Source organism: Alligator mississippiensis, chromosome 1 (genome assembly GCF_030867095.1).
Source record: "Alligator mississippiensis isolate rAllMis1 chromosome 1, rAllMis1, whole genome shotgun sequence".
In the NCBI taxonomy this organism is placed as follows: domain Eukaryota; kingdom Metazoa; phylum Chordata; order Crocodylia; family Alligatoridae; genus Alligator; species Alligator mississippiensis.
In genome coordinates, this window is record NC_081824.1 from 22,326,457 (window position 1) to 22,347,909 (window position 21,453).

The 21,453-nt window shown below is 41.0% G+C and overlaps 1 protein-coding gene across 3 annotated transcripts in view; it reads right to left on the reverse strand.

Moving 5' to 3' along the window:
• Nucleotides 1–21,453, reverse strand: part of KCNS3 (potassium voltage-gated channel modifier subfamily S member 3) — a 64,237-nt gene that overhangs the window by 14,371 nt on the left and 28,413 nt on the right. For 2 of the 3 annotated variants that reach the window (XM_006269554.4, XM_059729439.1), the window contains exons 2-3: nt 18,349–18,536; nt 16,113–17,644 (exon numbers count right to left, since the gene is read on the reverse strand). In XM_006269554.4, coding sequence (XP_006269616.1) covers nt 16,113–17,583 — 1,471 coding nt within the window. In that variant the 5' untranslated portion in view covers nt 17,584–17,644; nt 18,349–18,536. Of the gene's footprint in view, nt 1–13,917; nt 17,645–18,348; nt 18,537–21,453 lie in introns of those variants that run through there. The other variant, XM_059729440.1, reaches the window with a different exon arrangement.

The window sequence follows — 21,453 nt, forward strand, 5'->3', positions numbered from 1 at the left end:
TGAACCCCACCTTGTGGTATGACGCTGAGTCATGGATAATGTACAGCATACATCTAAAATTATTGGATAAGTACCATCAACACTGCCTGTGGGAGATCTTCCAAATCCAGTGGGAAGAGAGACGCACCATTAGCATCCTCCTGCAAGCAAACATCACCAGTATTAAGGTAACGATCATCCGGTAGCAACTTCATTGGGCTGGCTATGTCATCCTGATGTCCAACTCCAGACTCCCAAAGCAAGTTTTATTCTCCCAGCCCATCCAAGGCATACACTCAAGAGGAGGGCAGAGAAAGCGCTTCAGAGACACGCTCAAGGCCAACTTAAAAAAAAAATCAATATCAATGTCAACTCATGGGAGACTATCGCCCAAGACCCCAACAGAGGAAGTCTGGTGCAGGGATCTCAGTACTTTGAAACCTCATGACAACAACAGGAGATAGAAAAGCAGGAGTGGCAGAAACAGTGTGTCGTGGACCAAATGAAAAATCCAGCACCACCCACCCCACATGGAAACAGATAGTAGAGCTGCAGTAGAGTCTGTCAATCCCAGATAGGCCTCATCAGCCATCTTTGGACCCATAGACAAGACAATTACGGAAGGCAATCATCCTCGACTGCAAGGGATTGCAGAAGAGACAAATTAATAGAGATCCATATAAATTACACTAAAAATCCATGATGTTCAATAAAGAATTAGATTCAACCTAAACAGATTGTAGAGGCTTGATTTGAGACAGTAATGGGAAAAAGTTCTAGGACAATTCAGAAGCCTTAATGTCTCGAGTAAGAAAAATGAAGCACTCAATCACCAGTCACTTCTGAGAAAGTAGATATGCAGACACATATCTGAAGTTTATAGTCAACTTGCCTATTTAAATTCATTTAATAAATGATCCTTATAGTATGTGCTCTCTGGTGAAGTTGAGTGAAACGTTTCAAAGCATGCTTCAAAGCATGGCTGCTTCACTATAATGTCAAACTTCAGGAAAAATTCATTGAAAAACCTGCTAAGGAATGAACTTGAGTCTAGTTCTGAGTAAATCTGGACTAAGCCATGGAGTTCAAAATGGATAAATAGGTTGCACAATCTCCTGCAAAAATTAAACCACAAAGTTTCACACAGCTCCACTTCCTCCATGATTAATTGGTATTTCAGAACAGCCAAAAGGGCAGATACAAATGACCTCCAGAAACATCCAAGCTCATAAGAAGATACAATCTCAGATAAATACAATCTCTAAATTATGCATCTAGAAGCAAAATAACTTTAAAAGTCAGTCAGTGCAACTCCCTCCAAAGTGAATGATATGCTGAGTCTGCTTAGTGTACATTAAGACCTAATGGTGGTATTTTCCCTCAACTCAGCACCTACGCTGCATTTTCTTAAATGATACAAAGATGTAAAGCATTACGTGACCTAGAGATTTCTGAAGCACAAATTAGTGTCAGCATTCATCTGAAGCAATGGATAAAGGCTGGCTACATTCCAGTAATTCTGAGAGGAAGACGCTAATCGCATTTCAAGCACAAGTATAGTGTCTAAATTAGCCTCCAGATGTGACAATTAGCAAAGTGTACAATTATACATCACTATCAACAGAAAACCAACATGATAAATATCTACTAATAAATATGAGTACCAACCAGACCAAAGGCATAGCTCATTGCTTCAGACATACTAAATGAAGAGGCTGCAGATAGTGCCCTTAATATGGCAAGTAGCCCACAGGTATATAGAAAGAAAAATGCTTAATAAGATCCAAAAACAAGCAGCAGCACTCACTAACTGGACTGATGCACCTTTTCAATTACAATATTGCACCACAGGATCTCAATTAACACTCCACCCCCTCATGTTTCTAGGGCCCCTGATAGACATTACACTTAAGATGTGTTTAACTGGTAGCCCAGTATCATAATCAACCCAAACTTAAAATGATTTGTGAGTGCATGGCAGACAGCTCTTCCTCTAATCGGTAACTGTTTGGCACTAGGTTTTTGGACAGAGAAGTTCAGGAGAAAGGTGATTTCCATGTTGCTCCCTGTGAACAAAAGTCCATGTCTGAGAAATGATATTCACTCCTCAGTTTCTCTGTCATGTGGTTCCTTCATGCCATGATTTAAGATACAGCAGTCATCTGCCATGGCTATTATCCATACTGGGAATATCTGCCAATCATTTCAGTATCAGAACACCTTACAAAGAAGACTGACTATCACGGCCTATTTCTTAGATGAGAGAATGTATTATCCCAGTTCCAAGTGTGCTGTTAAAAATCCACCCAAAAGGTAGAAAATGAAAAGTCATTCCAAGTTGGCCATTAAACAGCTTTACAGTCCTGAACTAACCTGAACAACTCAGTCATCTAAGTGTACTAGACTGCATCTCATTATTCATCCATTGTTTTTCACCATACACTGAAACCATAAGCTCCTTCAGTATGAAATGCCTTTTGTCACACATGTAGACACGGCATGATGAGACCCTGATTGAGGCCTGATTGGACAAATCTTCATGGAGTAGCTTCATGAAAGTCTATGAAGCTATAACAATGTCAGCTAATAGAGAATCAGTACAGGTAGCCACCACAGGAAAAAATACTTAGTTGTCATCTGTCTCCTGAGCTTCCCTGTCTACTTTAGTAATTGGTGAGCAAGAATCTAGTGCTAAATCATTACTGATTGGAGGGAGATCTATCTACAATTCCCTCACAACTCATTTTACGTTTGGGTTGAGTTAAGTTAATCCAATATTTTTCCCCCCAGTCTGTAGGTTCAGCAACCAAAATCTATTGCTTGCCCACCTCTATAGTCAATAACTATGACAGGATAGCATGGGATGGTGATTTTCTTGCTAACACTAATAATTCTCATCTTTCATGTTTTTTTCTTTAGACATTTCATCATGGGTGGCTCACTGTCATCTTACACTACTTGGCTAAACCTAAATTTATAATCTTTCCTCCCAAGCCCTCTACACTGCCTCAGTTCACACAGTTAACAGCACTACCAACATCCCTGATATCCAGGTTATAACTTGTAGGTGATTCATCACTTTCTAGCCCATCAGGGCTCCATTGTGGTAGGCAATGTACAAAGACATTGTTGAGATACCTTTTAAAACCTTCAGAGCCGTAACTCCATAGAGAACACAGAGAAAGGATGCAAGAGAAACCAAGAAGAAGAATTCGTAGCTCAGGTCACACAGAGAATCAGCAGTCATGCCAAGAACAGAGCCCAACTCTCTTTGTTTTCAAGACAAGAGCTCCCCACACCAGAATAGCTACAATCTATTCTCCTTCAATCTGGTCCTGTGAATCAAGTCTCACTATCATGGGAGTCAGCAAGAATTTTTGCCTTAGTAAATGGAAACAGGACTGGACCCAAGTACTTTTTGGAAATAGTGCTACCATTCCAGGCCACAGGAAAAAGCTTAGGTGTGCACTCCCCTGGCACTTGACAAGCCTTCACATCTACTAACAGTGCCAAAGATGTGCTTTAATTAAGATGTGGAACTGTGAGAGGACTGATTAAAGTGATTTGTATTCTCCACTGTGAGTTTATTCCGATCCTGAACTCCTTTTTCAGCTACATTTTTGACTACTTAATTAACAATTGATTCATAAGCTCATTTGCCACAAAAAAAAAGGTAGTTCTGTCTTCACAAAGGTGGATACAGCAAATATCCAGGGAGCAATTTTTACTTTCTCATTTTTAAATTTTGGTTGGTTGGTTTTGGTTTTTTTCAGGGGGGGGGGGGACAGGGGAGAGGAGAGCAAGTTAGTCTTCTAGAGATCACTTGCACAATTATAGAAAATAAGTCATCCATAGTATTACTGCCCCCACATTGTAACCCCCTTTTCTCCTTTTCAGTCACACACATTTCTAACTGTCTCTCCATTTACAACAACATACATAAAAATAAAGACAATTCAAATGTCTTTGCTGCCTAAGCAAAGGTTCCAGTCATGTGGGTAAGTCGCTGATGTTTTAAAGATACTTAAAGTTCCCTGGGAGCAAAGTTGCAAATGTCGAAAATACATGCCCTTTTGCCACCAACTAAATGGATAAGAGAACAGCTGGGACTACATGAGGATATAGGCTGTTGTAAGTCTAAAAAAAAGGGAAAGCAGACAATTCTGTGGTTGATTTAGCTCTTTCAGGTGCTAGCAAGTACAAGATCATAAAGGTCAGAAACATACTAGGATGATGATCTGACCTATTGCACCTGCCAATGCAAGACTTCAGTGCTTTGCCCAGGCTAGTATTACTTGACACAAGTGAAAACATTTGCATCTAGGAAAGCAATTCCTTTTCTTGTAAGGGTTTCCTTTCTTATCAGTGAAGGACAGTCAGGGCTGCAGCCAGAATGGTAAGGTCTGGGACAAGATTTCAAGCAAAGGCCTTCTACAGTCAGACTCCTTGCAGTGGGCCCATCCTTCATTACTCCTCAATCATCCCTCCAACTTCCCTCCCTCTCCAAGTAACCCTGAAGTTCTCCCCATTACTGCATTAGTCTTTCTTTCTCCAGTCACCCAGAGTGGCACCCACACTCAGCCACCCATCCACCCATCACCAGGCACCATTCACCAACTTCTTGCTCCAGCTTGTAACCCTGGAATTAAGAATCTGGAGTCCTAACGAGTTTCTGCCGGTAGAACCACAGCAAGAAGAGTGCCACAACTTGAAAACACAGTTGCTGCTGCCTGAGGAAGAGGTGAGATCAGAGCACCATGCTCTACAGCACTCTGCAGAGTAGCACATAGGTTAGGGACAGAAATTACACATCAACCAATATAAGTGACTGGAAACCAGTTCAAATTTGTAGCACAACAGAAGTTCGGTGCACACAAACCGCTTTCAAAATGGCTGAAACTGGCTTAATATAAAGCTGGATGGATGTAGTATCAGACTTAAATGATTTAGGTAAAATTGGTTTATTGAACTTCTGTCCCAGATCTCCTCCAAATTCAAGTTCACTCACAGACCCCAGCATCCCAGGATGCTTTTCACCTCCCCCACAACTCCCCACTCCCCAATACAGTGGGTAGGCTATTCTTGGTCCAAGCTGTCTGCTCCAGCAGAGCAGGGAGTCATGCTCTAGTCCCCCCTCCCCAGCCTGGGCCACTGCAGGCATGTGGCTGCATTTCCAAAATCAAAGTGAATGTCTGTTCACTTGCTTATCAGTTCAACCTACACAGCTTGGACTTACCTATGAAGACTGAACTGATTCAGGCTTGAGCTTTCTGACTGTCTGTATTTAGTCCTAGAGTCAGGTGAGATAATTACAGGCAGCACCAAGATTTGGCAAATGCCCCACACTGAAGCCCAATCCCAAATTCAGTCCAACTACTCTGGTGGAGTCCCTCCCTCAGAAGGGCCTCAGGACAGCATAGGTCAAAAATTAAATCTGTGAAACTGCAGAGGGTTTGTGACAGATTTTAAATGCAAGTTGGGAAAGAGTGACTCCTGTTACTTCTGCATCCTTGTTCTGCACTGGGGAACAGACAGTGTCTGCAGATCTACTGACCTTACTCCCACTTCTTCCCCGGATACCTTTGCTCCATCCTCAAATACCTCCTAGATTTGGTGGAGGGAACAAAGAAGGGTTGTTTCGCTACTGAAGGATGAAAAGGTGTTGAGATGCAATTGTTACTGCCACATAATTCTGATGTGATATCCATGTAGCAAGACTGCTCTGATTTTAACCCTGCTTTGTTCAGGATCAAAATTAGATTGATTTTGCCCTCGCTTGTATTGCTACAGGATCCTGCATTTGCAACAGGTCGTAACAGCTGATGCAGGCTCCTGTGTAGCAGTTCCTGTTCCCCTTTTACAGTGGTTAAATGGTACATTTGTCCATACCCCCAGAATATACAATAGCTCTGTGGCATGTAGAGTACATGATCTGTACCTGCAATTCCAGCACGCTGCATTTCTGCTTTACAGCAATTCCTTGACTGGTCCATAATGCCTCCCTTCCCCCAAAGTGACTCTCACCCCACTAAAGTATCACCAGTGCAGTATATTGCAGCCAGCGCCCCCCGTTCCCTCCCAACACTCCTCTATACCAGAACGGTTTCCTTAGCTGGCTCTCCACCCACAAGGAATTCCCTCCGAACAGGACAATCCTTGACTACCCCTGGCCTTCCAGCCCTCTTGCAACAGTGCCACATCAGAAAACAAAATCTCACCCTGGCTCTTTAAACCATGTTTTTTGCCCTTGTGCCAATTAGTTAAATCCCTGCAGAGCTTTGTTTTCAAAAACCACTTGCACTGTGTTAATTATTATTAGCAGAATTTCTTTAAAACATTAACTAACCTGCAGCTTTTCAACAGCCAACAATATACAAAAAGCAGGCTAGCGAAAATGGAAACTTTAGACATTTTGCTCAAAGCTTTCTTGGCAAAAAAAAAGCTGCAATCACAACCTGGTGCTCACAATGCAATTTATAATAGAGCCACTTTGCATGCATTGCACACTGTTATAATGCAGCAGTTCCTGTATGAATGCCAGGATGGTAGATTAGCAGAGGCTATCTTTGGTGCCAGATTTCTTTAAAGCTAAACAACTACATTTCAACAACATCTTAGCAGAACATATCACAATATCAAAGGAATCAGACTTTTATTAATGAGAGAGCATAAAAGGCTAAATGGAAAACACTACTCCCCAAAACTAACTAGAGGAAAACCAAATTCCAAACTGAATTTTTAGCATTAACTATGCATGCTCCTGAACCCAGAGAACTGCAGTTCTTACTCCCTTTTCCCATTATGCTGTAGATTTATAATAAACAAGTTCGACAAGATTCAATCAATCTAAATCAAACCAGAACCATCTCCCCACAGCCAAGACTAACCCAGAAAATAGTCCAGTTACAGTAGAATGAAATCCACATTGCTTCTGAAAATGCAGTCCGAGTTGGAATTACATTTCGAGTGCAAGAGCTTAGACAAGAAGCAAATTTTAAGAAATAAAGAGTAAATGAATATCTTCACTGCTATTGGGATAGGTTTAGCTTTGGTTCTAGCAACATGGAAAGAGTTTGGACTAGTTTCTGGGAATGGAAACATTTTATTTATGTATTATATATGGTTAAATTATGCTTTCATATAAAATAGAGTGGCTAAATATGATCTGCAGGGTGGCAGCATGGCCCTAGGTTACTTCAGCAAGATTAGGCAAGAGAACCTTGTTTCTATCTAGGAAGAAATTGCATGAGGTAAGGCTGGTTCTGCCATATCACAAAAAGCTTCCCAAGTGGGGGTGGCATTTTCAGATCTGTAAAGGTGCCCTTGGCTTGCTCAGGAGACTGAGTGGCATTGTTGGGTTGGCTTAGTATTACATAGTGCATCTGGAAGGCAAGTATACCTAAATATATTTATAATAAAAGCACAACTTCCAGTCTTGCTGCTGAACTAGTAAGATCTCTTGGAGATCCAGGCTATGATCTCCTGGTTTACTTACAATCATTAATTACAGATTTCATGTCCTTTCCAATCAGTGGATCATCAGAATCACAGAAAGACTGCCCAGTTTACTTGGAACAGTTCCAAAGATACTGCATGCTTGCTGAAAAGGTACACTTCATTAAATGTACTGCTGCTAGTGAAATAGTACATTCTGTATAGATTTCAGAGTGGCCTCATCTTTTCAGGACACTACATATAGCTACTAATGTGCAATACACAATAATGGCCTCAATTTGGCACTGGACACAGAGACAGCTAACAGAGATAGCCTAGGATATTCCAAAAAAAGCTTTATTGCAGCTTACATAAGGATCCAGATCCAGCTACCTTCTATGTGCCACTACTGGGTCTGCTAAGGAGATGCAGTGTCTTACCCTAATATCATGTACTAATGTATATTAAGTATAATCTTTTACTTTTGGTAGTAAGGTTCACTCCTTATTTGTGTTTTTTCAGGAGAAGGATAAGCTGTTTCTAAGTTTTGTGGTCCTGAAACCATGTAATACGTGCATCCATCATAAACGTTCTTGCAGCATTTAAAAGTACCAAAACTCAAGCATGTTCCAGTCGTGGTTGATTTAAACAAGACAATCCATTTCTCGGGTGCATGAAATCAAACAGCCATTGCTTCACATTAAGGAACCTAGGAAAGTTCACCTCCACTGCCCCTGGGAACAATCCTGAACTCAGTACTCAGACAGTGCAGACTTTGGGACCATTTTTCAGACTTGAAAATGTTTGTATTAAACTGGAAAAAAAATGCTGGGAAATTGCCTACATTATGAGTGAGGACCCAAATAGTTCAACTGAAAGTGAAGCTGTTAAAAGTCTGAAATGTTTCCCTGCAGATTTATCCCCAAGATAGTGGTCTGGCTTTCACAGCTCCTTGAGAACTCTGCAAAATATCAGTTGTGTCCTGCAAGGCTATGACAATATACATGACGCCACTCTGGGCTTAAATTATGACTCTTACTATTTTTTACCTTCTGATTCAATTGCCCATTAATCTTTCCATGAGAAATGCAGAGAACTGGACTCTGTGGTCCAGAAGATCCCTTCCAGTCCCATGTTCCTTCTTGATTTGTAAGCCAACATAAAAACCAGCATGAAAACACCTTGCCCCCACAGCAGCAACCAAAATGCACCGTATTATAAAATTAATTGTAATATAATCCTATCAGTAAACAGATCGTTCCCCATATCATCAATACTTCTCCATTCCCAACTATGGTTGGGCAAAAAAATAGAGTTTTCTTAGTGAAAAATGGTTTTACAACCAAAATAATTTATGAATGTTTTAAAATGGGGAAAAAATATTTCTTTCAACATTTTTTGCAAACATATAATCCTAACTTTTGTAAAAACCTAACTCCCTCTATTTCCCATCTCATCAGAAAGCTTCATATTTGCACTTCCAATCATAGTCCCAAAAACTAGATAATGGCCCCACATCCTCCTTAAATGCATAGTGGAAACAAAAAAGGAGCAACTTTGTCAGATGTCCAACAGGCTTACAAATCTAGGCTGTGCTGAGCCAACAGCTCACTCTCCTTTTTATACTGAGCTCCTGTATGCTTGTTAGCAACCCTTTATTAAATGTTTATAGCCAGCTTTTAAAACTAAGAGATGTACTACACAGTTTTGTGCAATCTCCCCTATCCAGACAGGTACAATTTGTGCTTCGTTGGCTAAAAAAACAAAACTAAACAAAACAAGAAGGTAGGTACGTATGCGAGCACATATAGCACCTGTCATTATATTAGCTTGGAAAACATCCAGATGGTATCATTTCCAAGCAGGACTCCATTCTCAAATGAATTTATGAAATATTCTCTACAGTGTGGTAGTACACAGTTCAGGGGTAGAAAAATTCACCCTTGTCTAAACCACACTGTATTAGCCACTGTCAGAAACAAGATGCCAGACTATGTGGACCACTGAACCGTTTTAGTAGTCCACATACAAAATAGCGAGCATAGTGCGAGTTCCTATACTCCAAGAAACTGAGGTAAGAGCTAAATGGATCCTGTATTGTTGGGCATTGAAGTGAGGTTCTGAGCCTCACTTTTAATGTTTAAAAAAAAAAAAAAACTTCAAAGCCTATGGCCATGTGAAAGCAAGGTATATCAGCTGCTTCTGAACAGCTCAGTTAGAAAACAGGACATACGGGATCTGCAAATTAAAATATGAGAGGGACAGAATGGGTTTAATTCAACAATATTTCATAATCTCGAGCTGGGTCACTAAAACCATTTTGATTTAGGTGCAAATTCACACGTGGCAAAGCACTGATCAAAAAAACTGAACTTATGGATCTGATATATGGACAACTCCCTTGCTCCTGTTTGTTTTGATCACACTTGCTGATGCTGTCCTAGACCTCAGGAGGCTTTTCTTTAAAGCTCTGATCCTTCCCATCATTCCCATCCCATCCTGTTACATTTTAGCTCTATTGCCCAAGGACAGGATTTAGGGATCTCACAGGTCTCCATAACCCATACACCAGCTACAACTGGATTCACTATGCCCACACCTATGCAATGGCAGAAAGGGTGAACCCACAGATTTGCAACCATGCACAGCCACTTGCCCTTCACCTCCCATTGGGGCTTTATGACCTTGAGCAGTGGTTCTCAGCCGTATCAGAAGCAAGACCCCCTGCTAGACCAAAGGCACCCCTTGGAAAATGCCAGCCCTTAGCTTTCACTGTTTTTTGACTATGGAAAAATAAGAGAGAAATTATTTGTTGTAAAGAACTCAGAAAGACCACAGCAGGTCAGAAAGTTTCTGACACTTCCTATTTGTTTTTGAATTCCTATTTGAAATCTCTGTGAATCATGTGGAGGCACCCTGGCTCAGGATCAATGGCCTGCAGGAATTTTAATTCTGCTTCTACATCTCACCTTTCTTTCCTCAAGAACATCCAACTTCACAGGCCTGATACTCAGGCTTGACTGCAAATTGCCGTTTCTTCTATTAATGGGTAGAACAGTACATAGCATGAGAATATTTTATATAAATTTTCATTAAGCCAAGAAATTATGAAAATTTTAGACAGAGAACTATCCGAGAACCTTGTCTGCCTCTTTGTAAATACAGGATTATTCCCATCAATACTTTATTATTACACGCAGTTTTAGATTACTTGGGAAACCAGGCTTCAATGGGAAGTTATTCATAATTCTAATAAGCTCTTAGGATGACTTTCTGTGATATTCAGGCTAAATATCCCTTTGTAGAACTATGGTTAGTTATACAATGTTGAACTACTATAACAAATTCCTCCCCATGCAGATGGTTAACACATGTCCAGTTTATGCCTGGCAACACACTTCTAGCATGTAAACCCGGAGCTAACTTACAACATGATAGTGTTTCCAGAGGCTATAAAGGACACTATTAAAAGCTGGCCTGTTGTAATGCAACTTCATTTGGGCCTAGAAATCAATTAGTAATAGTAGCATTACAGTGATGTTGTAGCCATGATGATCCAGGAATTATGCAAGAGGCATAATTTAGGATAATGGCTTTTACTGGACAACTTAGTCAAAGCAGAATGATTCCAGTAAATCACCAGGTAGAGCTCACAGTTCTGGTTTTAATGCATAAAGCACCAACTAGGTTGGGATGCTGTAATCTAAGAGATCACTTCCCTCCTAGCACCAGCTTGCAGCAGTTGAGATCAGTTGGATCCCCTTTGGTACAAAGAGGCATGCTGTTTTCCATGAGGGGTCCTCAATTTTGGAACGCACTCCCGCCTCAGCCTGCAAAAGTCCAGGTTTATTATTAGCTATGCATACATGGTGCAAGGCTGTCTCGCTTTTTTCAGAGTAAGTGGATGGAAAAGTTTGATGGAAATTCACAAATGTATGGAAAGTCCTTTGGACTGTGTAGCTCAATATATGCCCAGGGCATACAACAGACCCCTAGACATTTTTATAAATGGGATAAATAATTAAGATAAGGTTGTGCCTTAATGAATAAGAATCCATAATTTGTGGTAATTGGTAGCTACCCTACCCCAGGCATATCACACCTCATTACTCTCTTTTTGCAACCAGGGTGATAATAGGGTAACATTAGCCTATACTGGAGTGAATTACTGCTACTTTCTGTACCGCGCCAGTTGGGCTGACCAACTTCCTGCTCAGAGAGAAAGCAAGCAAGAACTCAGCTTGGACCCAAGCCCTGGTAATCCATTTAGAGGCATAGACTGACTCCTATTACCCTCCTAATCCCCTGGGTAAACATACAATCAAAAGCACAGTCTAGCCTAAATAAATACAAAATATTAAAGTGATCTGTTCCAGGCCTCTCTACTAATCATGTTTTTCTGCACTTATAGATAGATAACAGAGCATCACAATGAATGCAAAACAGGAAAACGAGTTTTTTTCCTGACCACCTGCTTTATCTTGATTGACAAGGCATAAACATTTAGGAAATGTATGCATCAGCAGCGTGGCTGGGGCTAAAATGCACTAGACAACAGTATTTATGGACTGTGATGCAGTCACTGGTATCACAGCCCAAGCTGCAAATTCAAGATGTACTTATGTTGGTTTTGTTTTAGAGATGTCTTTTTTTGTGTGTGAAGAGCCAATAATAGGTTCACAAATACTGTCAGTTAATCAAAGAATATTAGGGAAACTCTCCACGGTGTAGCAGGTTTCTGTCACTTACTCTAGTGTTACAGAACAAGAAGAAATGAATAAATGCATTAGCAGACAGTATCACGTCAGGAGTTCTTAGAGCTGTGAGCGCTGTTATGGTGCTTTTACCAGATAAATCCCACTAGCGTTCTTTGCAAGCCCTGACAGTAAACAGTTCAGATGAAAAATCACTATGGAGTTGCCTTTCTGCTAAATGGAAATGAATGGCATCTATCAACTATTTCCAGCTTACCAGTAAGTAGAATTTTATTTATTTACAAATCTAAGGTGACCAGGATGTACCACTTATTAGGCTCACGCTTACTCTCAGATAGTCTTTCTTACTTGTATTCTAACTTTTCTTACTATAAATACAACACTTAAAAGCATTAAAACACAGATTAAATGTATGGCAAGATTACAAATCAATAATCTCTCAGCTACTTTGTGCCTGCTGCCCAGTAGCTGAATGAAACTTGTGACTCCAGTCTCAAGCTGAAGCCTTTCTGGGACAGGAGCAAACTTGTGACTGCGTCAAAAGAAACCAAAGATAAGCAGCAAGAGGTGACGAGAAGCACTAGTCAGGGAGGGGGGAGAAAGCAAGCATTAGGATAAGGGAATTGAGAAAATTCCCTCCCATCACTCTGATTGGTGAGCATTCAAGTTGGAAAGCAAAGAACACTGGGATGGTATATTTATACTATACAAGAGTATAATTTTGCAAAGACAGATAGTCTTGTATAACAATGCTCTGTGCTGGGTATCAAAAGAAGAGCTCTTAAAAGCAAGACAAAGAAATTAATAACTGCTAAGGAACTGTTTTGTATAAAGAGAAACAAATCTCTCCCATACAAAATGGAATGTACATCCTAATAATGCTCTCTCATGTATTTTGGCATCTGAAATATAGCAGCTGAACACATACAGATACAGTTTCAGCAACATCTTGAAAAAGAAAATGGTGTGATGTGGAAATACAGAAGCAAAGCAAAGAATAAATATGATGCGTCTTCTGTTAGTGATGATGGTGCACATTTGTCTGTCAAGACCATACAGAAGGAAGAGTCTCATTACGCAAGAAATAAACCCTTTGAGAGATAGCACCTTCACTATATTTTACTAACAGAAGGAGGCCCCAATGTCTCTCTCAAAGGATATGACTGAGGGATCCATGGGTTCTGTGAAAGACAAGGAGTCCCACATTTTCCTTGTCCTGTTCTGACACTTAACGAAGCCCGGAGGTAGTTTCAGGACTTTGGTGCAAATAGCAGAGCCGGATCTCAGGACTCTGCCTTATAGCACAATGGAAACCTGAAAATATGGGGAAGGTTGGTATGGATTTGGGGAAAATCCATTTTGCTCTCATTTATACCTGTGTAAACCCAGGGTTTTTGCATGTACTCAAGCAAAGTACATAGAAACAGGTCAAATCTTTTTTTTCAAATTTCAGGTGTTGAAATCCTGGTTCCACTGAAGTTAATGGCAAAACTCGCATTGATGCAATGAAGCCCAAACTATGGCTCAGGAGTCCAGTGCAAGAAACAAAAGGATGTACAATATGAGACACATGAACAAATATGTATTCTATCTTCTGAAGTACATCTATGGAAATGCAGAACTTTGTTTCATGATCCATTCATGTGTAAGAAAAAAAGTTCAAAGGAAATCAAACAGTTAAACGGTCCTGTCACTATTTTAAGAATGTCACTAACCAAGACCTTTCCATTATTTCCTTTTACTACAAACTTACACTCTATCACTTGAAGCTAAAGTCTGATATGTAAAAGCCATAATAGCTGTAGTACTTGTATAGTGCTTTATACATAGAACAAAGAGCACTGTTTTCAACTACTTTTTTCCAACTATCTATCACGTATTTCTTATAGTTCACCGAGGAAAGGTTCTAATAGCACTTGAGTTTGCTGCATGACATTTTCCACTACTTTAAATCTAGTTCCTTCGCCTGCAATGCAATAAGCCTTCATATGAAGGTTACAAAGAGGACTTCTTTGGGCACTGAGCAATTTCTATCCTGTCAGGTTATACTGAATGGCTTCTATTAAGTGTGTGCATGCATCTATGTATGAATATAGTACTTTACAACATAGCATCGTTGTAACACTAATTGCCTGATAAGAATGGTAATTAGGACCAAGTTCTGTTTTGGTAATCCTCTGGCCACCAAGAGAAGAATTAGTCTTCTTAATTATTTGTGAAGTATTGTGTACGTGTATGGCACTACCTAAAGAAAGATCCAAAGCCTGTAAAGTCCATACACAGTTGAAAGGATTCTCTCCAAATTCCACACAATTAGCATGAGTAATCAGGCCTTAATGCAAAGGGTTCAAAATATTAGGGAATCCTCCTCTCTGGTTACAGTAGTTGATCTACTCTGCTGCCCCATCTGGTTCACTATTTTAGGGAAGGGCAATGTTCAAGAAATCTGTGTACCAGCAACAAATAAAGTAGCTCATTTTGGCTCTCCACCTGGCTGGCTTTCATCTCCTACTTCACAAATCCTGATATAGATTTGAACTAAACCAGTTCAAATAAAGTAGACCGTCTCCAGCCAACTTTGCAGAATCTGAAGATGATCAAGCCTTCCTTTTTTTGTTCAGTCCTCAGGGACTACTGACTTCAGCAAACATCTGCCTGAGTGAAAGACTGAACAAAGGCTTCAAGGTTTGGTGCAGAAACAAGAAACGTGAGCTTTTTTTTAGCCAAAAAGCAAAGCCAGTGGACTTGGTTTCCCACAACCCCACATCTAATTAAGTCACTTACAGGCAAGGGAAGCCAAGTGAAAATACCACCAAAACAGATCCATAGGGTGAAATAATGATCCCATTTAAATTAATGGAAAAAGTCCCATTGACTTCAATAGGGCCCTGATTTAACTTCCACTGTAATTCCTTAATGTCAGGCTAATAAACTGAAGTTTCATGCAATCCTGTATTCCACTGGGGCAAGATTGCCCCAAGCACAGTGAAATACTGCCACAAGGCTACCACTAGCATAGCCTTCTCACAAGCTTTGTTGCTGGGTGGGAGAGGGCATACCGGAGCAGGATGGCAGCTCATAACATGACAATAATTTAGGGCAGCGCTTTGGACAGCAAGGCACCAATGTAGGCTTCCAGAGCTGTCTATGCTATGCTGGATACCTCCCCAGCTTCTGAACAGCCCAGGATCATAATAGCACAGGTGGCTTAAAAGGCACATTATATCCCCAAGCCTCTCCTGGGGTATCAGTTCAGTGCTGGGTGTAGGTTATAAGGCAAGCTATTAGAAGTGCAGTACAGATCCTTCACACAGTGTTTGTACACATTCAATATGGATGCAACTGAGTACGCTAGATTCGGGGCAATGGAAAACCCTGGCAAAAACTTGATTGATTTCCCTTATAAATCTAAAATATGCTGTGACGTTCAAAGGAAATTCATAAATATTATGCTACCATGGAGCAACAACATGACATACCAATACATTCATCATCCTGAATTAGGAAATTACCTTCCTACTCCCATGTATACATAGTAAACATACTTCACATGTTTTTAATGGCTTTTTTTTTAATGCAAATATACTTGCATGTAGAAACTTCACTTATCTGTGCCCTATTTCTTTCAGGTTGGTAACATACAGTTACCTGAACAGCAGTTAATTACAGAAATCTATTCTGATGCAGGAACAAATGTTGAATTCAACATCAACTGCCTGCTGCCCACCCCTTCCTCCCAAAATGCATAATACTAGCCATGTAAAATCTAAAATACCACACAAGGCATATTTTAGAGCCTCATCTAAACAAAGAAGCTTGTGTGACAACTTCAGAGCAAAGAATGTCCAAATATGGCTGAGATTTAAGTACCCTGAGAATTAACTGCTCTTCACAAATTCACTGAAGTTTATAAATCCACATTAACCAACTATTAGAAAACAGAAATAACAGGAAGAGAAAGTGATTCAACTCATTTTCCTGTACCATTCTCTAAAGCTGTTGCGTTATAAACATCCTCAATATCTTGGATGCTGGAGGCGTCTGTTGAATCTTGATCGTTGACTACAATTCCTACTGAAGAAAGGCTAGAAATGAAGGAGTGCATCTTTTTTGCATATATATCCCTAATGTTAAAATAAGGTAGCTCATTACATTTCTCTTTACGATCATTGTTGCATTGGTCTACATCAATATCCTTTTGTTTCTGATAATATTTGGAGAACTTATTGAAAATTATGGTGATTGGCAGAGCCACTACTAATATTCCACAAATAATGCAGACACTGCCAAGAAGTTTTCCAAGTAGGGTGACTGGGAAAGTGTCCCCATAGCCAACAGTGGTCATGCTGATAGTAGCCCACCACCAGCACACTGGTATGCTGTGCAATTCTGATTCTTCATCGTCTTTTTCCACAGAGTAGACAAGAACTGAAAAAATAGAAATCCCAACAGACAGGAATAAAAGCAGAAGTCCAACTTCATGGTAACTGTGTCTCAAAGTGGCACCTAAAGACCGCAGTCCTACAGAGTGCCTTGCCAGTTTCAGGATGCGAAATATCCTCATTAGCCGTAAGATTTGAACCACTTTCCCCATGTTCTCAATATCTTCACTTTCTTCTTCCTTTGTGTCCACTGCCAACGTGGCATAAAATGGAATAATAGAGACAAAATCAATTATGTTCAGTGGATTTTTCCAGAATTTCTTTTGACTTGGAGCCACAATAAGTCTTATCACTAACTCACCCGTGAACCAGATGATACATACAATCTCCACTGCTTCCAGAACTGGGTCTTCAATCTCTCTTTCATTGGCATCTAGTCTTTGGAACTCTGGCATGCTATGGATGCACATGGCTATAATTGATGCTAGGACTACGCTCAGAGAGGAAATTGCAATTAACTTGGCAGATAAGGAGTACGCAGGATTTTCCATTCTGACCCATATTTTCTTTCGTATTTCACCAAAACACAGGTTATCAAACTTTTCAAGTTCTTTTTCTAATATGGATGATTCTTCATTGGAAGAGTCTATACTTCTGTCATTGCTTTTCTGATCCCATTCCTTATCTGGACCTTCTTCCTTCCTTTCTTGGTACCTATTGCTGCAGCAGGAATCAATAAATAGCTCGTTTATCCCCCAATATTCTATTTCCTGGCAAAAGGAAAAGATACAAAGTTCTTCCATCACATGAAGTTTACCTGTATAGTAAAAATTCAAAACATATCTAAATAAGGAAGGGTTTCTATCAAAGTAATATTCCTTGTCTGCATCACTGTAGTCATCGCACAGTTCCAGTATAGCCTCTTCAGAATGGCACTTGAGCAGTTTCCCAAGTCTGGTATGGGGAAATCGGAGCAAAGTACTTTGATCAACTGATTGCTTAAAGCCGCCCACATTCAGGTTAATAAGTTCCTCATCTTTCCCAGGTCTATGGAAAAATTCACCATAAACCATTGTGAGCACAGTAGTTCTGTTTCCAGCTTCCACGGTACTAACCCAAAAGACTACATTGAACCTAGAAGAATACAAGATATCATTAGACAATTTAATTCAGTTTTGTTCCTGCTGCAATTATTTTTAATCTGCAGTTATTGAGAAATGCTATATTAAAAACAAGAAAGAAATTAAATGACAAATACACTGTTAAACATTTCCACTAAAGTAGATTCAAATTAGTTTGATAGTTTATTAAGTCAGCATTAGCAAATTTGAATAAAATAGATTCTGGTCTCAATATTCATCCTTAATTTCTTCTGATGTGGAGGAAGGATGACTAATTTATTATTAATCTAGTCTCCAAGTAGCATCATATTTCAATTAACATTTTTTCCAAAATTACAAGTTTCTTGCGGAAGTTTGGCTGCAATGAACAAAGAAATCTTAAGAATAAATTAAAAAAAAAATACTGTCAGGCAAGTATTTAGGGCCAGATCCTGGTGTTTTAATCAGCTTTGAAGTGAAATAATTTTATACCAGCTGAGAATTTGGCATGCATTCTTTTCAGTGTTAACTGCATGCCACATGCATGTAGATATTTGTTTCATGATGCCAACCGCTACCCCAGAAGAGCATTCTGATTCATGTTGCTTGTTGACTGAAAACATTTCAGATGTCTGTTTAAAAACAGCTTTGTTTCATTTTCTTGTCCTGCCCCTAGAGATCAACTCCAGATTTCGATAGCTGCATTCACAGCATTCTGCTACCCACTTTGTTACTCACCTGAAGAAATAAAAGTTCCTCCTTAAACCCTTCACCAGTTCCAGAAGCTCTTCCTACTCTGCCACAGCATGTCAACAAGTACTCTGGTATTGATAATAAGTTGGTATTGAAATGTCATTTCTGGATATTGTCGCTTCCAGAGATGGTACTTCCAGAAATATTTTGTTTCAACAAGTAAAAGTGAGTACCTGCAGACAGATAAGAAAGGGGCATTTTAATATCTGCACATTTTCACCGTAAATAGAAAATTCAGGTTAAATCAGATATAAATGACATCTAATGTTATATTATTTGATAGGTCCTTTGACTGCTTCAGCAATGATTATCCCTACTTTTCACCATTACTAACAACTCTGCTTTAGAGTCAGTATCAGCTCTCCTAATATTGCCAAGTGATTTTACAACTTCTAATCACTGGGAGAGCAAAAAAAAAAAACTATGAGAGCATATGATCTATGAGACCTAGGCATTTGCTTCTTGTATGTCTATTTAATTTGTTTCAATTTAATTAGGATGTCAATAAATTCTAAGTGCCACAAGAGAGCAGGTACAGCTCAGCTTTGTTCGTGTACAGAGTGTATTACTATGCAGATCATGCCCTCTAAATGAATTATTCTGGGTTTCCTTAATGGCTTGGAGGAAAAAAAAACAAGTGGTCAAGTTCTCCTGAATGACTTCTCGTTCTCCTTTGTCTCTCCCCTGGGACTTCTGCAAGGGTACCAGTTATTACCAGTTCTGAGTGGTGGATTACGTTTTGGGCATTAGAGCCAACTTCATCTGAGTTATGTTCTAGGTATTGGCCTCATGGGCCTATAAGTGCGGTGTTAATGCTGAGCTAGGGGGCACTGGCTCATTTAACATGGGTCAGTGAAAGACCTGCTAAGAACTAAAGACTGTTATCAACTAGACTAGATTCAACCCAGTGACCTGTTTGTACCTGGAGACTAATCCCCCTGAGCCATGCTGGCCCCCTTTTCCCTATATCTGAAGATAATAATAAAATACATTTCTATAATGTATCCTAGTTAAAGGGAGGTGATGCAAGGACTCTAGAGGATGGGGAGAAAAGAGTTCATGAAAGAAAGAGTCAATTCCTGGGGCCATTTAGGAGATGGTCATAATGGGACATCAATATTATGTCCTTGTCACTCCCTATCAGAGCTCTATGGGTCAGTCAAAAAGGTTTCTGTATGTAGTTTACAAATCCACTTTCTTATATAGCTCAGTCGAATCCAGAGCTGAATTTCTAACCAGTTACAATCCAGTCATAACCAGGGCTCTAGCCTGCCAGACATCATGGCAACAGGGCTGCTTTATAGTTACTCCCCACATTGATTTCTTCACCCTCTGTGATCCACTCGCTGGGTGAAGTGTTGAGCAGGGTGGACTGTAAGACCAGATTTTTCCATTTGGGAAACATTCTCAGCAGCTCTCGCTGCCACTCAGAGCAGGGGCTCTAGATGGGGAGTGGGAGGGGGCAAGACAGGATGCATTAGACCAGGGGTGGGCAATTATTTTGGGCAGAGGGCCGCTTACTGAGTTTTGGCAAGCCATCGAGGGCTGCATGACAGGCAGCCGGGGCATATTAATATTAATTTTCTAAATTTTTTAGGGGCCCCGCGGGCTGGATGAAATGTACTGGGGGGGGCCACATCTGGCTCGCGGACCACATTTTGCCCACCCCTGCATTAGACTACAATTCTAGCTCCACAGCATTCAGGGATGGAGCAAAACAGCAACTTCATACACCCCAGGCAATTATGCACAGAAAAATTCAAGATTGTGTGCAGAAAAATTCAATAGTATGCACAATTAATTACTTTTATTTTGCTCACAAATTAAACTAAATATAATACTATTTCAACCTTCTTTAGAAATATATGCAGGTACTTGTGTGTGGGGGGGTGTAGCTGGGGGGCTGGGGTGTGTGGGGGGGTTGTGGAAGTGTGTGTGAAGGGGGTTGTAAAGGGGTGTGAGTATGTGCGGGGTTTGTGGGTGGATGTGGGCATGGGTGTGTGTGGGGTTTGTGGAAGAGCATGTACAGCCCCACACCACATGCCCCCCTCCAGCACAGCCCCAAAGGAACATGCCCCCACCCACCACATGCCTCCCACATACAGTCTCCGGCACCACACGCACCCCCAGCACAGCACCCACTGTCACACGCGCCCCGCCCATACACAGCCCCCACATGCCACATGCCCTCTCCTCTGCGCACAGCCCATGGGCACCTGGGACACTCCTGGCTGCAGCAGGCAGAGCCCCATGGTGGCACGTGGCTCTGGCAAATCCCAGGGGCTGAATGAGGCAGCCCGACCTGGCCTGCTGGTGTGCACCTTCAAGCCAGACCAGGCTTGCTCCATGCCAGACCATGAGGCTTGCAGCACTGCAGGCGGGAGTCACACGCAGCCCCCAGGATTCACGAGAGCCACGCACCACTGGGGACTGTGCCCTAGCCAGGAACACCCCGCAGACCTGCCACCTGCTGCTGCTGCCACCACGGTGGGAACTGTGCACCGTAGGGTGTGGGGCATGTGGCAAGGGGGCCCACACACACCCCTATACCTACCCCCACTCCTGCAAGCAGTGGCTCCCCTTCCCACTCACCAGCTACACCCCAGGAAACTACTCGGTATTACACGATTTAGTGTAGTTATGCATTTTATGTGCAAAATTACACAGGTGCATAATTGTATAATTCCCTGGGCTGTAACTACAGGCCACTCTGTCCCACAAGGTTTGAAGCAACATGACTGGGAAGTCCATCCTGCTGGGAAAGGAGTCCATCCTGCTAAGTGCAGGGTTCAGCACATAAGCCAAATGTGGGGGAAGAAGAGCACGTAAGGGAATTTCCACTCCTCAACCACTGAATAAAGAAGCTACATGTTAAGGGAAAGATAGAAGCCATAAGATGGGAATGAAACTCTCATAGGGAGGAAGAGAAACAAGGGGACACCAGGGAAGCCATTGCAAACAGCTGGAAGAAAAGAGGACCACCTGAGGAAGGGGAAATAACCAGGGGACACAAAGCAGAGTCAAGAACATAGGAGCAAATGCATAGGGAGAAGGCAAGGCAGCAAAATGTACAAGCAGCAGAGAATAAAT